The sequence below is a fragment of the Octodon degus genome, unplaced genomic scaffold (assembly GCF_000260255.1).
Source record: "Octodon degus isolate 3935 unplaced genomic scaffold, OctDeg1.0 scaffold00268, whole genome shotgun sequence".
Lineage (NCBI taxonomy): Eukaryota > Metazoa > Chordata > Mammalia > Rodentia > Octodontidae > Octodon > Octodon degus.
Window position 1 is genome coordinate 474,252 of NW_004524844.1, and position 13,630 is coordinate 487,881.

Genomic DNA, 13,630 nt, shown 5'->3' on the forward strand with positions numbered 1-13,630 from the left:
CTCTCTCCCTGCCTTCCCCTGCCCTCTTCCTCCTCCCCACCTCCGTAAGCTCTCCGTCTTCATCCTCTCCCTCCTCTCCTCCACTCCCTGTCCTCCTCACCCATCTTGCTTCCTTCTGAAACTGCTCACCCCTCTCCCCCCTCCACCCCACCATCTTCCTCTTGTCCTTTTCTTCTCTCTTCCTCCCGTCATCCTGTCCTTTTGTCCTCCTCTCCCTTCTCTCTTCTTCTTCTCCACTTCCTCCTGTTCTATTCCACTCCCTTCTGTTCTCTTCTCCTCAGCAGCTCCCTCTTCCTCTGCTCCCACTGTTCTCTTCTCTCCTTTCCTCCTCTCTACTTGTCCTCCCCCTCCTACTCTCTGCCGTTTTCCCATCCTCCTCCTGTGCTCTCCCTCCTCCCTCCTTCCTTTTCTCTCCTCTCCTTCTTCCTCCTCTCCTCCCTCCTCCCTCCTCTCTCCTGTTCCTCCTCCCTCCTCCCCTTCCCCCTCCTTCCTCTTCCTCCTCCCCTTCCTCCCTCCTCCCTCCTCTCTCCTTTCCCCCTCCCTCTCCTTCTCTCCCCTCTCCCCCTTCCTCTTTCCTCTCTTCCTCCTCTTTCTCCTCCCTCTCCCTCTCCTCTCCCTCCTTCTCCTGTCCATCCTCCCTCTTCTGTAGTTCTTCCTCTCCTCTCTCCTCTCCCACCTCCCTCCTCTCTTCTCTCCTTTTCCCCTCCCTCTCCGTTCTGTCCTTCCCCCTCCCTCTCCTCCTCTCCCTGCTCCCTCCTCTTCTCCCCCTCCTTCCTCTCCCTCTTCCCTCCTCTCCCTCGCCTTCTCTTCCCCTCTCCTCTTCCTCCATCTTTCCTTCTCCTCCACTGTCCTCTACTTCCCCTTCCCTCCCATCTTCCATCGGTGCCCTCCTCCTCCCTCCCTCCTACCCTCCCTCCCCGCACTGCCCTCCCTCTGGACCTGCCCCTCAGCCCTGCCTCCTCCGGTCCTTTTCTCGCCCCTGCCCACCCCCAGTGGCCCCTCTTCTCTCAGTGTAGACACTCTCACGTGGCTCTAGGCTCTTCTCAGCGCTCGCCCTCCTCTCACCTTCTCTTGCCCTCTCCTCCTCCCTCGGTTCTCTCCCTCTATGGCCTCTGGCCCCCATGCCTGTCCTGTCTCCCACCTCCCCCTTCCTTGCCCGTTTTCTCCACTCTCCTTGGCTTCCACTCCTGTCTTCTCCCTCCTGGCCGCCATGGTTGCCCCCTCTTCCTTTCCCTCTGCCGCCAGGCTCCCTGCTCCTCCCTCTCCCATGCTGTCTCCCTTGCTCTTCAACCCCCAGGAGATCCCCCGGGCTAGGGCAGCAGTGCCACCCAGTGCCTCCAGCCCTGGGAGGACCTCTGTGACCCTGTTCTCTTTCTTTCTGTCTGCCGGGGATGCCGGACACTGCCTGGAGGACCAGGCCACCTTAGGACCAGGAACCCGGAACCAGAGAGGCGATCTGCCCAGGTCACACAGCAGGTGAGTGGCAGGCCCAGTCCCAGAGTCCGCGGCTGAGGCCTCCTGCTCTCTCCGCTGCCGGTCTCCCCTCTCCTCAGGCAGCAGGACGAGCGGCACAGCGGTGGGACACAAGCCTCGCATCTCCAAGACCACGCGCTGCTGGTAGAGAGCTGGCCTAGGAAGAAAGACGGAGAGCTGCAGGACTCGCCGCCAGGGCTTCTGACCCCGCTCACCTCTGCCGGCTGCGGACGGAAATGCAACCCTGCTGTTAGACTGACCTAAAGTGAAGAAACCAACCTGCGGGAGGGGAAGGGGCTGTTGAGTGGGTGAAGAGGGACAATTCATAAAACATGGTGCAAATAAACACTTTTACTAATATGTACACATCTTGCTCCGCAAGCTTCTGTTTGCAGCCTATGCCCCGCCCCCACCCCTCCACATCCCTCAGTGGGTGGGCTCTCCTGGCCCTTCCAGAGGCAGCTGGGGCGAGGGTGTGGGCTGCAGCAGCCGTGAGAGCTGCACCCCTGGGCCCAGCCACATCACGCAATCCCGTCATGCCTTGCTGTATGGGGCAGGTGTGAGTGGTGATGAGCCCAGCTCCTTGTCTGGGGTCGCCCTGAGGGCTAGAAACCTCTGCAGTTGCTTTTTCAAGCTGCCTACAGGGCAGCAGCCTAAAGCGTCCTGAAGTCTGCTTCTGGTGTCCTCAGTCCACACCACAGCCTCATGCTAGGGACACCTGAATGCCAGCTGGAGGCCAGGGCCCCTGCAGGCCAAGTGGGGCGGGGCAGGTGGCAGGACGCCTGATCCAGACAAGGGTCCTGGCCCAATGTCCAGCATCCTCTCTGTCCCTGAAGCACACTGTACCACTGAACCAAGGGACTGCACGTCTGATGGTCAGAGGGTTTGAGCTAGTGCCAGGCTTGGGGACAAATCTGGTGTGAAGGGCAGTGGCTGAGATGAGCAGTGAAAGGGCACACACTGTGACACACTCAGACCCCCAAGTCTCATCTGGCCCTGTTAGGGTTTGCATCCAGGGACCCCCAAAAGCTTCATGTATTCATGGGTGGGGCTTCCCTGGGGCAACAGGATGTGGGATGTGTGACACTGGAGTGAATGGCGTATAGGACCAGGTGCAGCATCCAGATGGTTCGGCACAGTTCCGGGTGTGGGTGACGGGAAGGCCCACCCTGGGTGTGGGTGGCACCACCACCACCATCCCACAGGTAGCGTGGATGGGACAAGCGGAGAGGCCCGCTTGCTGCTTGCTGTCTTTCTGCCTGCCCTGCATGAGCTGTTCCCCCTTCCCTGGGGCCAGCCGACAGTGGACTGAAACTTCTGCAAACTATGAGATCAACTTTTCCTCCTTCAACTTTGGGTGTCAGGAATTTTGTCCCAGCAACAAAGAAGATACGCCTACTGGTGCGTACAGAATGATGTAGGGACATGGGCGCTCCTGCAGTGCTGTTCTGGACACCACAGAGACCACTGGCGGGCGGCGAACGACATTCACAGATGTCACTGAGCCCGAGTCACAGAAGAGATGGAAACCTCACCACCTGTTGAGGGCCGCATGGGAGAGGAACAACACACTTCCGCAGAACGGAGCATTTACAATCCCAGAACAATGAACAGGCAACAGAAAGCCCAAGCAGCCTCCAGCATGCGGAGCTGGGGCACGGACTGCAGTCCCGAGCACCTGACTGCATTTGCATGAGCAGGTGCTTAAACAACCAAGCTGGCAGGCCTTGACTTTACTGAAAATAAATGAGAAAATAACAATCGTTGGGAGGTGGCCTTGTACAAAGGCCCTGGGTTCAATCCCCAGGGCCCACTACAAAAGCAAAAGCACGTGCTGCCAGCAGGTCCTCTGAGGGCCTCGACGGCCCTGCTGCTGGAAATGAGGAACAGTGGTGACACAGGGCCAGGTTTCTGCCCTCTTGGACTGGCCCAGACCCCAAGTCTGAGACGCTTGCTGGCAAGCCCATCAGGGGGAACCAGGCCAGGCAAGTGGTCCACAGGGCAGTGGGGGTCATCCTTGCCCATGGACAGGGCCTTATTCCAGCAGTGTCCGAGTGAGGGTGGAGAGAGCACATTCCAGCTGGCAAACGCACCTCATGGCGCGGAAGGAGACGCGTGGTCAGCGGCCTTCGCTGTGCAGCCCCTGTGCTGGGAGTCACGCTGGGAGAAGGCACACCAACTGGGCAATAGCAGCTGCCCCATCACATGCTCTGGACAAACCGTTCCCATGCTGCTGCTGCCTCATCCTCGGTAGCACTGTCCATGGCCCCAGAAAGCAGGATACGGGAACGGAGTTGGGTATTTAGGAACAGTTTAATCCACTGCCACCTGACACAGCAGTGCTGATGCCACGCCAGCGGTAGCCACTGTCACGTTTCTGCATTAACATCGTGAGCAAATGGTAGGGTCCCATACAGCCCGGACGCCAGGCTGTCAGAAGGTGGAAGTTTTCAAAACGTGTGCTGCAATATCGTGTGAATATTCTTAAATAGACGCAAATGACCAGTCAGGCCACGGTTTTGTTCTGACACCACACATGGGTGGCCGTCTTGGGATGGCGGATGCAGAAGGGGCTCTGTCTACACCAGCTGACCCTGACTCCACCCGCTGCCAACTGCAGGCCTGGGAGGATACCAGGCGCTTCACCTGCTGCGGGCAGACAAAGGCCGCATACAGGCTGAGCAGTGCTGCAGGGTGGGGAAACCGGGGCCCCATGTCCTCAGGGGGGAAGCCCAGGACACCCTCAAGGGAAGCTGGCTGAAGGCCTGGGGCCCAGTCCAGCGTCAAGGGAGGTGTCGGGGCCATAGCAGGCAGGGAAGCAGGCCTGGGCAAAGGCACCACGGCTGGAGAGAAGCTGGCGTGTGCCCAGCTGCAGGGCTGGAGCAGTGGCGGGGCCAGTGGCACAAAGGGGCTGGGACTCCCACTGAGGACAAACAGAGCCCAGAGGCTAAGGTGGAGCTGTGGGGGTGGGATACAGCAGGAGCACCCCAACTCCACAGGACCTCTGTCAACAGGAAGAGAGGCTGGGGAAGACAAGGGGCTTCCAGGAGGGGTGTCCATCTGTGCTCCTAGGATGAGAGAGCACAGCTGCACCTCCAGGATGACCAGGAACATGGGGGTCTCTGGGTACAAGGGGATTCCAGGGGCAGAGGATAACCAGCCAGTCACCGGTCACCGGCCACTGCCCCCTCCACCACCCCCACCCGCACCCCCACTCTGGCCCCCAGCATCCGGAGCTCCTGACATCATGAGGAACAGGACCACGGGAATGATGTACATCCACTGCAGGTGAAGGAGCCGGAGGACAGACACACGGACACAGAGAGACAAAGGGAGGTGAGTGTCTTCTGGGACCTGAGGCCCAGGAGCCCGGCATGAGGGGGCGCATGGGGGGGGCCCAGGTCCCCTACATCACTACAGGCAGGTGGGGCAGAGGCGGGAAGGGGTCTCAATCCTCACTCAGGCCTCTTGCGGCGGCGGCGTGGGCCCCAGGGCAGCAGGACGCAGGGCCGTGAGCAACACGGCCCCCCCCAGGATGAGGTGCCACTGAGGAGGGAGGGGTGCAGGTCAGGAGGCTCCTGCGGCTTGGCAGCCCTCGAGCAAGTGGTAGGGCCTCTCTGGGCCTCAGTTTCCTGTGGCCGGTGGGCTCCGCAGACACAAGGAGCTGCTCTGGGCATCTGGGACTGCCAGCACCCCTACCCTGGCCCTCAGGTACCTGGCCTTATAGACCCTGAGGCCCAGCACAGGTGTCCAGCCTCCCAGGGCCCTTCCTCCTGCCCACCACAGCTCAGCTCAGGTGAGGCCACCAGCCTGTCTCTGTCCCTGTCTGGTCACACCCTCCATGCTGTGCCCACAAATGCTCATGTCTCTAGGCCCTCCCAGCTCTGGGATGACTCATGAGCCAACCCAGGGAGGGGTTCATGGCCCTCAGCGCCTCCAGCTAGGGCACACAGCCTAGGTGTGCAAAGGACAGACATGTAAAGGACATGTGGGCAGCGGAGGCCGGACCAGCCAAGTGGGTTCTGTGAGGAGTAGGGGAGGCCAGCGCACCACACTCACATATTTGGCGAAAAAGGACTTCTGTTCCTGGGGGTTCTTGGCCTTCTGGGCCTGCTCCATCTCCAGGCGCTCGATGAAGGCTGCTGTCTCGGGACTGGCAGTAAGGAAAGGAGGTGAGGCTAGAGTCTGGGCCCCAGGAGGAGGGAAGCACCTCGCCAGCCCTATCTCCATACTCACCCGGGGGCGGTGCCTGGTGGCCGTAGCCGCACAGAGGTGTTGAACAGCTCCAGGTCCACGTCCTCCACCTCGTGGCCCCGACAGCCCCCAGGGTACGTCACCACCGACACCCCCACCACGTTGCCAGCCACATCCACATGCAGGGTCAGCTGGTCGGAGAGGTGTGACTCCACCAGGGAGCACTGTGGGGTGGAGGGAAGTGGGGCCAAGACCCCAAGGTATCTTTCAAAGCCCACTTTCAACTCCCTGCTTGCCCCAAAAGCATCCAACCTGGACTGAGTCCCCAGAGCCACCCTCCAGGAGCCAGGCCAGGCCTGGGGCCTCCTGATCTTCAAGCAGCCAGGAAAGGCCGGGAGCTTGGGACTGAGGTAGAGCGAGGGCAGGGGAGGGTATCCCTGACTCACCGCAGGGACAAAGGAAGAGACATAGCCGCCAGCCTCTGTGCTGTCCAGGACCCCGGGCTGTCTGGGGACCCGCACCCGGTACAGGCCATTCAGGGCCGCCACATCCTGTGGGATATGTGGGGAGGGCACTGTGAGAGGGACAGTGCCCAGCACCACCAGGCCTCCATCAGGAAGGCCCTTCCCGGTCTAGTCTCACCCACCCTGCACCCCGTACAGCCCACGCCTGGCTGACAGAGTCCATGGGGCTCTGCCCACTGGGCAGCCCTGCTAATAAGTGAGGCTGGAGCATCGGGGCCACCCCACCTGGCACGGGGTCCACACCCTAAGTTCACGAGCAACCACTTCTCTTTGGGATGCAGAATCATGAGGGCACGATGCAGCAGGGCTGCTCGGGGCAAACCTCGCCCTGATCTCTTCCTCAGGGAGGACGTCACGTGCCCACTGAAGTGGGCAGGACTGGGCTGTGCCAGGATTGCGAGGGAGCACAGAGCCAGGCCGGGAGGACCAGGCCTGAGGAGCCAGTAAGCAGTACGACAAAGGGAGCCTCTCGCCTAGCCACAACCACCCGAGGATCTTTCTCCTCACAGCAAAGTTGGCCTAAGTGACTGCGGAAGTCCCAGCTGAGTGTGAAAGCTGAGAGGAGCTTAGGAGGGAAACCCACGGGGGAGAGCTATGCACGGGGCTGCCTGGGTGAGGCCCTGAGGCAGGCACAGCACATCCCAGCACAAAGGCTAACCATGCAGCTCCATGTGGCCATGGGAGACAGCAGCAGGAGGTGCCAGGACCATGCCTGGACCCAGAGGAGGGCTGCAGGGGGCCACAGTGGGCAGCTGGAAAAACTGTTGGATGCCCCCAAGCCCAGCCCAGCCCTGGGGTCACCACTTCACCCGAAGCCGGCCCCGCTCCTCTTCACTGAGTTGCCGCTGCGATAGGGACAAGGTACCATCCTGCTGGTTCCATAGCAGTGAGCCCCGCTTCCGGAAGTGGGCAGTGTCATCTGCATAGAGAAGTTAGTGACCAGTCTGTCACACACACCCTACAACCTGGCAGGGACCGGGAGACCTGGATTCAAACCCCAGCCTGCCCTCTGCTAAAGCCCAGGTGGCTGCTTTGTCCTGAGCCCATTTCCCGTGTGCACCTGCATCACACCGGCCCTCCTGCTTCCCACAGCAGCAAAGCTGCTGCATTAACCCCAAAGCATCCAAGGGCTACCCTTAGGTGGCCCTGCGACAGTCACATAGCCTTTGTAAGCCTCAGTTTCCTCTGGCTGACCAGGGCCTGGCAAGGGGCCCCAGCTTCACTGCACCCACCAGGGCCTTTGCTCCACTACTGGGCCCTGGGCAGGCTGGCAGCTGGTTCTGAGCCTACCTGTCACTGCTGTTTCAGTTAGGTTTGGGACCTGGCTCCAGCTCTGCCACTCACTGACCAAGGGACTCCACAGGTGCCCACTGACTCTGTCGCCTTTTCTGGAAGAGGGGGCTTACATCTACAACCCTGCATAACTGTGCCAAGGTAACACACAAAAGCCCTGAGCACTAGCAGAGGAAAGCGGGCAGTGACCAGGAAAGACTGAAATCACTACTCCTGCCTCAGGCCGGCGTTTGTCCTGCAGGTCTGGAGGGCACGGAAAGGCAAGGCTGCTCTCTGGCGTGCCCTCCAACCACCCCTGCAAGGCTGTTAGTAAATGAATGTCAGTCTGCCACCCAACCCACTGTACAGCAGGTATGTCAGGGCCTCACCGATCTCAAAGGAGTGCTCCAGCAGCAGCCCCACTGAGCCACAGCTCTCCCCCTCACGGCCATCAATTCCAACCTGCAGGACAGATGGGAGGTCCAGGTGAGGACCACGGGGCTCTCAACAGGACAGAATCCGCAAAGCCCAGGGCAGACCGACCGGTGGACTGGATGAGGAGTCTTATACTCAGCCTCAAGTTGATCAATGAGGTTTGTTCCCATTCCACTGGGACCGCCCATCATGAATATTCATGATTTGGTCTCCCATTATCTAGAAAGCAAAATCCTACAAACGTGCTTTGAATTTCCCTCCAAAGACCACTATCCCTAGGTCGCTTTCAACCCCCCTCACATTATAAAATATTCGTGAGTTAAAGGCTAGCCTTCCTCTCCTGGGGCTTCCTTGACACGCTAATATGCTAATATCCAAAGTCCTCGTTTTGACCTTAATAGCCTCAATAGCCAAGAGGCCGCTCGAGTTCCGTTCACATCCACTACATTCCAGAGTCTACGCTTTCCTTTTGCTTGGCCTTTACACTTCCCCTACCACGCATCCTCCACGGCCTTATGCCCATGCACCTGCGCGACCCGGTTCTCTAACGTATTTCCAGAACACAGAACTCTCTCCAATCCCTGCAGCGCCCTAGGCCTTCTCATTTAAACCGCGCCCTCGCCTGACGCCCCAGGATTCCATCCAGGCCACGCCCCCTCATGCATATTCACACGGCGGACCCACACCTCTAAGACCGACCTTGCTTCCCCTCACACCCGCGCCTGTCCGCGGCGCCGCCCCTGTCCCATCGCACCCAACACGCGGGCTACAGGTTCCACGAGCCCCGATCCTCTTTCCACTCAGACTTGTGCCCAGGCAGGCATCTCCTGCGTCCGTGTTGCCAAGGTTCTCTCACCTCCGCCTACCCTCTCCATCCTGCCCAACCTCTTTCCACCTTAATCCACCCACGGTCCCGCCCTCCACGCAGAGCGGAGGTGCACTCACCCCCCGTGCAGCGGCCCCAACCCGGCAGCCGTTGCCCCTGGCCCGGCTGGGCGCTGCTGCCACTATCAGTATGAGAAGAAGCAGGCGAGTTGCACCCGCTCCGGCCGCCGCCATTACGACGCCGGCCCACCTCCTACAAACCTACACCGCGGAGCACGCCGGGAGAAATGGAGCCATTCTGACGCTTTACGCGTGCGCCGGCTCCTGCGCCTGCGCATTGGCGCCTAGCTCACTAGGTGCCTGAGGTAGACTGGCTGCCGCCCCGACGTCCAAGTCCTACGGGCCGGTCCTTCTGGTGACGTCACCATCACGGCATCCTCTATGATGGCATCAAACCTGGTCCGCCTTGTTATGATGTCACCCTACCCATGGTTCCCGCCCTTTTTTTCTTCCGCGGCATCTCCCTCCGTGTCCACCAACGGGCGGGGCGTTGGGACGATGGGAGGCAGGAGCCTAAGTCGGCCTTCCGTGCAGTGGGCGAGATGGGATCAAGTGGGCTGGCAGGTGAGAGGCAGACCCAGGCCAGAGGGGTTGCGCTTGGTGAAGAAACCAGTAAGGGTACCGAGGAGGGTGTAGGCCAGCGATGGAGACAGCTGGTAACCTCTGCCCGCCCTTTACCGACACGGCCCAACCTGCTGGGGGACCCGGATCTCGCCTCCCGAACTTTGTCCCTCTAGGATGCTCTGTGGTTCCAGCCTGTGCCCCAGAAGGACCCGGATGGCTCCAGCGCCACCTGCTAAGCGGCGAGTTCGACCAGCTGCGGAACTTTACCATTTTTGAGAGCAACTTCGTGCAGGTGTGGAATCCCTGGGACCTCAGCCCCACAGCCTGGGTCGACCGTCACCCTGTCCCTGCCCTGGACGTTTCCCCATAATGCATCTCCTGGAGGTGCAGACTTCCACCTCCTGGTGATCTCTGCTCCCATGTCTCCAGCCTTTTCGCTTGTGTATGAAACCTGGCCTCTGAGATTTTTATACGTTTCCCTGACTTCACACCTAAACAGTTCCTTTCCTTGAACCCCACAGTAGCTTGCTCCCACCCTGATTCTTACCTCCTCTTCCTTGTTCATGACTTTCTTTACCCTACAAGATTCCTGACCTCTGATCCTAGTCCAATTCTGCCCCCATCTGTCCAGCCTCTGACCTCTGACCTCTGGCCCCAGGTGACCCGGTTTGGAGAAGTTGCCAATAAGGTCACCATGGGGGTGGCAGCCTCCAGTCCGGCCCTGGAACTCCCAGACCTGTTGCTGCTGGCTGGCCCTACCAAGGAGGATGGATGTCCACAGCTGCTCGGGTGACTGTCCCTCCTGCAAGACCTCCTCCCTCAACCCAGGCACCCAAGCCCCCTGCAGCACCCACACACATGGCCAGCCAGGGCTAGGAATGCTAACTGCTGCCAGCCCTCTGTGGGCTGCTGTCTGCCCAGGAGTATGAGGACAGGGCAGTCCACAGGGGCCAGAAATCAGAGTCTGGATGACACAACGGGAAGGCTGAGCTTAGTGCCAGCCTGCTGGGGTTGGGACAGTGATGCCCATAATCCCATCTCTCACCTCGTATTCTTGTGTCGTGGGGGCTCTTTTGCCCCATCCTCTAGAGAGAGAAAGTGAGGCTCAGAGGGGAGCTGGGGCCCCCCTGCAGGCTGAGCTTAGAGCCATGGAATCTTTATGAGAAAAATTTCCCAGAACTGTATTTTCTCACTAGAAAAGTGACAGAAATCATGGGAAAGGAAGCACTGTGAAGTACAAAGCTGACGCGGCCCATGTATATTTCTTGCTGCCCTGGGCTCTTGCCCCCACCTCCAGCTGCCAGCGCAGGGACATTGACAGCTTTCAGTGGGGACATGGATATGCTCTGCCAAGAGCCTGCATTTTTCTGACCAAATCTCAGGGTTAATGACAGCAAGGGAGAGAGAAGAAAGAAAGAAAGGAAGTGAGGAGAGAGATGGAGAGATGATCCCGAGATTCACACCCTTTATGCCTCCCCTTGCCTTGTGGAGAAATCTCACAAAGCAATTTTCCAACACCAGTAAGATACACTGAAATACTTCTACATGTTTTAAACTTTTCAAGGCTAATGCGTCCCCCTAGTGGCTCTCACCCCCCGCACTGACGCATCATCACCGCAGGTGGGAGGCCACTGAAAACCTGCTGAGCGGCGCCCTTGACCTGCGGTACTCCCCTTCAGCACCCCAGGCCCCTCCCTAGGAGGAGACCTGGAGGGGAAAGCTTTGGTGCTTGCTGGCCAACCGGGCCTCGAGGTGCATGCGCAGCCCCGCCCGGTGCTGTCCACCTGCGGGGTTTCCTGAACAAGATAGGGCGGTGAGGACAGACAGACACTGGCACCGCGCCTCCTGCGCAGCGCTGGGGCACCCACCACACCTTTTCACTGTCCCTTGTCAACACCCGCTCGTGCCACTTCTTCTGGGTGGCAGGGCCACCATCACCCTCCATGGTCTCATGTGGTAGGAATATTCTCGAACACTCTGCCTTTAACTAGGCTCTCTCTCTGTGCCTCGGTTTCCTCAAGTGGAAACGGGACAGGAGGCGCACCTGCCCTCACAGGCCGTTGGGGGTAAACTGAGAGTTTATAAACTGTCCGGGAGCAGCTGGGACAGCAAGCACTCTGAGGGACAGCTGATATTCTTCCCGTTAGGGGACAAAATGAAGCTGCCCATTGTGGGACATGGAGTCATTGTCCAGGGACTTAGAGTTGCAGCCAGTGTGGTGGAGACTCCCTTGTGTACAGGGCTAAGTCAGGTCCTTCCCAGAGGTCACAGAGCAGTCAGGTGGCCGCCCCTGCTATGGATAAGGACAGGACTTTCGGCTCAGTGACAGCTGTGTGGCCCGGGCCAAGTTCCCCACCATCTCTCGATTTTTCTCCTGTCTTGGACCTTGGACCAGCCAGGGACCTAAGCGATTCGTTTATTCAAATACGCGATTGGCATCCTTTGAACGCCTGCTGGTGTCAGTGTGGGCCACTAGGGAAACGGCCCCGGACAAACCCTGCCCTCAGCGGGCTTGCGTTCTGGGAAGGCAGCGGAGAAGGACCAACGTGTCAGCTGGGCTGAGATCTGTGAGGACCCCGTAGACAGGAGAGCACCGTGTGTGCCAAGTTCGAGCCCAGCTAGGCAACTTGGTAACTTAATGGGACTCTATCTAAAAACATAAAAATAGGCTGGGAAAATATCTCAGAGCTTCAAGAAATGAAGGGAGCTCTGAGCAGACAGCGCCTGAGAAAGATGCTAAGGGATGGCTTTGCCTTTGAGAGGGCGCCCTGCGAGGGAGTCGAGCTCCCTCTGGCGGCCGTGTGGGGCACACCTGTAGGGCAGCCCCGCGCAAAACTAAGGGGGTCGTGCCCTGGGACCGCAGTGGAGTGAATAGTTGAGGGACAGGCTGATCGGTGGCTGGAGGGTGAGGATGGACTTAAATTCAAGACACCAAAAAGCAGAAAAAGCAAAGGACAAGGTGGCGAGGGGGGACTCCCGACCTGAGGACCTCCCCGTCCCGCCACCCAGGCTGTTCCCCCTGCAGTTTGTCCAGCTCTTCATCCACGACGAAAGCCGCCAGCAGCTGAAAGTTAAGTTCTGCACCGGCCGTGCTTTCTACCTGCAGCTGCGGGCGCCAGCTGAGACTCGGGCCCTGGAGTTCAGCAAGTGGGTGCGGCTCCTCTACCGCCTGCGCTTCCATGGCCAGGGGGCCGTGCCCTTCACGCAAGAGGAGTGGGGGGACGAGGACTGGGACGAGGAGACAGACCTGGAGGACCAGGAGAGGGACTGGCGGGACCAGGTGAAGGGAGGGCTGAGCAGGGCAAGGGAAGCCGGGAGGGAAGTGGGGACCTGGGGTCTGAGGGGGGAGCCGCGCCCACTCCTGAATCTTAAGGGCTGCGACACCCAAGCAGACAGCAGCATCTGAACAGTCCAGGGTGCAGAGCCCGTGTGCGAGCTACAGGCACCAGTCCCCCTTGGAACAGAGGCACACAGTCCTGCCTCCCTCCTGGATCTCGCAGATGGGGTACTGGGAGGGAATCTGTGTCACGTATTCTGAAGGGTCTGGGCGGTCAGGCTATGTGTCTGGTTCCCTGAAAGACTGGGGAGGTGAGGCAGGGGCACTGTGGGGGGTGGGGCGCTGGAACCTGGGGGCTGCTTCCTCTGGAGACCCAGAGCCCCTGCCTTCAGGCAGCTGCAGGCCAGCCCTCCCCACACAGACCCCTCTGCAGCAGGTCTGAGACACTCTTTCTCACCCAGCTTCAAGCCAGGGAAGCCAGACTTGACCCACAGACCTCTGAGCTCTGGGGACTGTGATGTCAGCTGGAAGCAACCGACCCCAGGGCCACACAGATGGATTATTAACATTAATAAAAAGCACCACTTAAGAACAACCACCAGCTCAAAGGCACTTCTGCCCGCAGCGCCCATTCACCAAGGCAGAGGCTGCCTTGATGGGTCTTCCATCAGCCACATCCGGGTCCTCACATGCTCAGGTAACCTGGTGCCTGGCCTTCCCAGGCTACCCAGTGGTGCATCTTTGACTCATTGTTGATTTCAATCACCACCAGCCTGTCCCCTTTTCCCCTACCTTAGCAACAGGAGCTGGGGTTCTCCTTTGAAGCTACGCAGTTGTCATGACAATGTGGTTGCCCCACTAAAGTCGATGTTCCAAGATGGTGGCCCCTCTTGTGGCCTGTTTCCTTGGTGGTGGTGGCTGCCCTGCCTGGCTGCCCCTCACCCACCCCACAGTGACCAGTCCCAGCTGGAGGGGAAGGAGAGCCCCAGAGCCAAAGAAACCACAC

The 13,630-nt window shown here is 59.6% G+C and overlaps 2 protein-coding genes across 6 annotated transcripts; one reads left to right on the forward strand and one right to left on the reverse strand.

Moving 5' to 3' along the window:
* Positions 1-3,767: 3,767 nt before the first annotated feature.
* Emc10 (ER membrane protein complex subunit 10) lies at positions 3,768-9,013 on the reverse strand. Of its 3 annotated transcripts, none has more exons than XM_004646407.2 (8): positions 8,844-9,013; positions 7,853-7,925; positions 7,001-7,110; positions 6,114-6,218; positions 5,710-5,891; positions 5,533-5,626; positions 4,933-5,019; positions 3,768-4,755 (listed from the first exon to the last, which is right to left on the reverse strand). In XM_004646407.2, the coding sequence occupies exons 1-7, from the start codon at positions 8,955-8,957 to the stop codon at positions 4,933-4,935; spliced, it is 765 nt and encodes a 254-aa protein (XP_004646464.1). In that variant the 5' UTR covers positions 8,958-9,013; the 3' UTR covers positions 3,768-4,755. The 3 variants fall into 3 exon arrangements, with proteins under 3 accessions (XP_004646464.1, XP_004646463.1, XP_023562412.1); XM_023706644.1 differs by having other exon boundaries at positions 4,667-4,755; positions 4,884-5,019; XM_004646406.2 differs by lacking the exon at positions 4,933-5,019.
* An 80-nt stretch (positions 9,014-9,093) lies between these two features.
* Fam71e1 (family with sequence similarity 71 member E1) lies at positions 9,094-13,534 on the forward strand. Of its 3 annotated transcripts, none has more exons than XM_023706648.1 (5): positions 9,094-9,182; positions 9,521-9,639; positions 10,006-10,136; positions 12,357-12,627; positions 13,086-13,534. In XM_023706648.1, the coding sequence occupies exons 3-5, from the start codon at positions 10,042-10,044 to the stop codon at positions 13,140-13,142; spliced, it is 423 nt and encodes a 140-aa protein (XP_023562416.1). In that variant the 5' UTR covers positions 9,094-9,182; positions 9,521-9,639; positions 10,006-10,041; the 3' UTR covers positions 13,143-13,534. The 3 variants fall into 3 exon arrangements, with proteins under 3 accessions (XP_023562416.1, XP_023562414.1, XP_023562415.1); XM_023706646.1 differs by lacking the exon at positions 9,094-9,182 and adding an exon at positions 9,189-9,347; XM_023706647.1 differs by lacking the exon at positions 9,094-9,182 and adding an exon at positions 9,189-9,320.
* Positions 13,535-13,630: the final 96 nt, after the last annotated feature.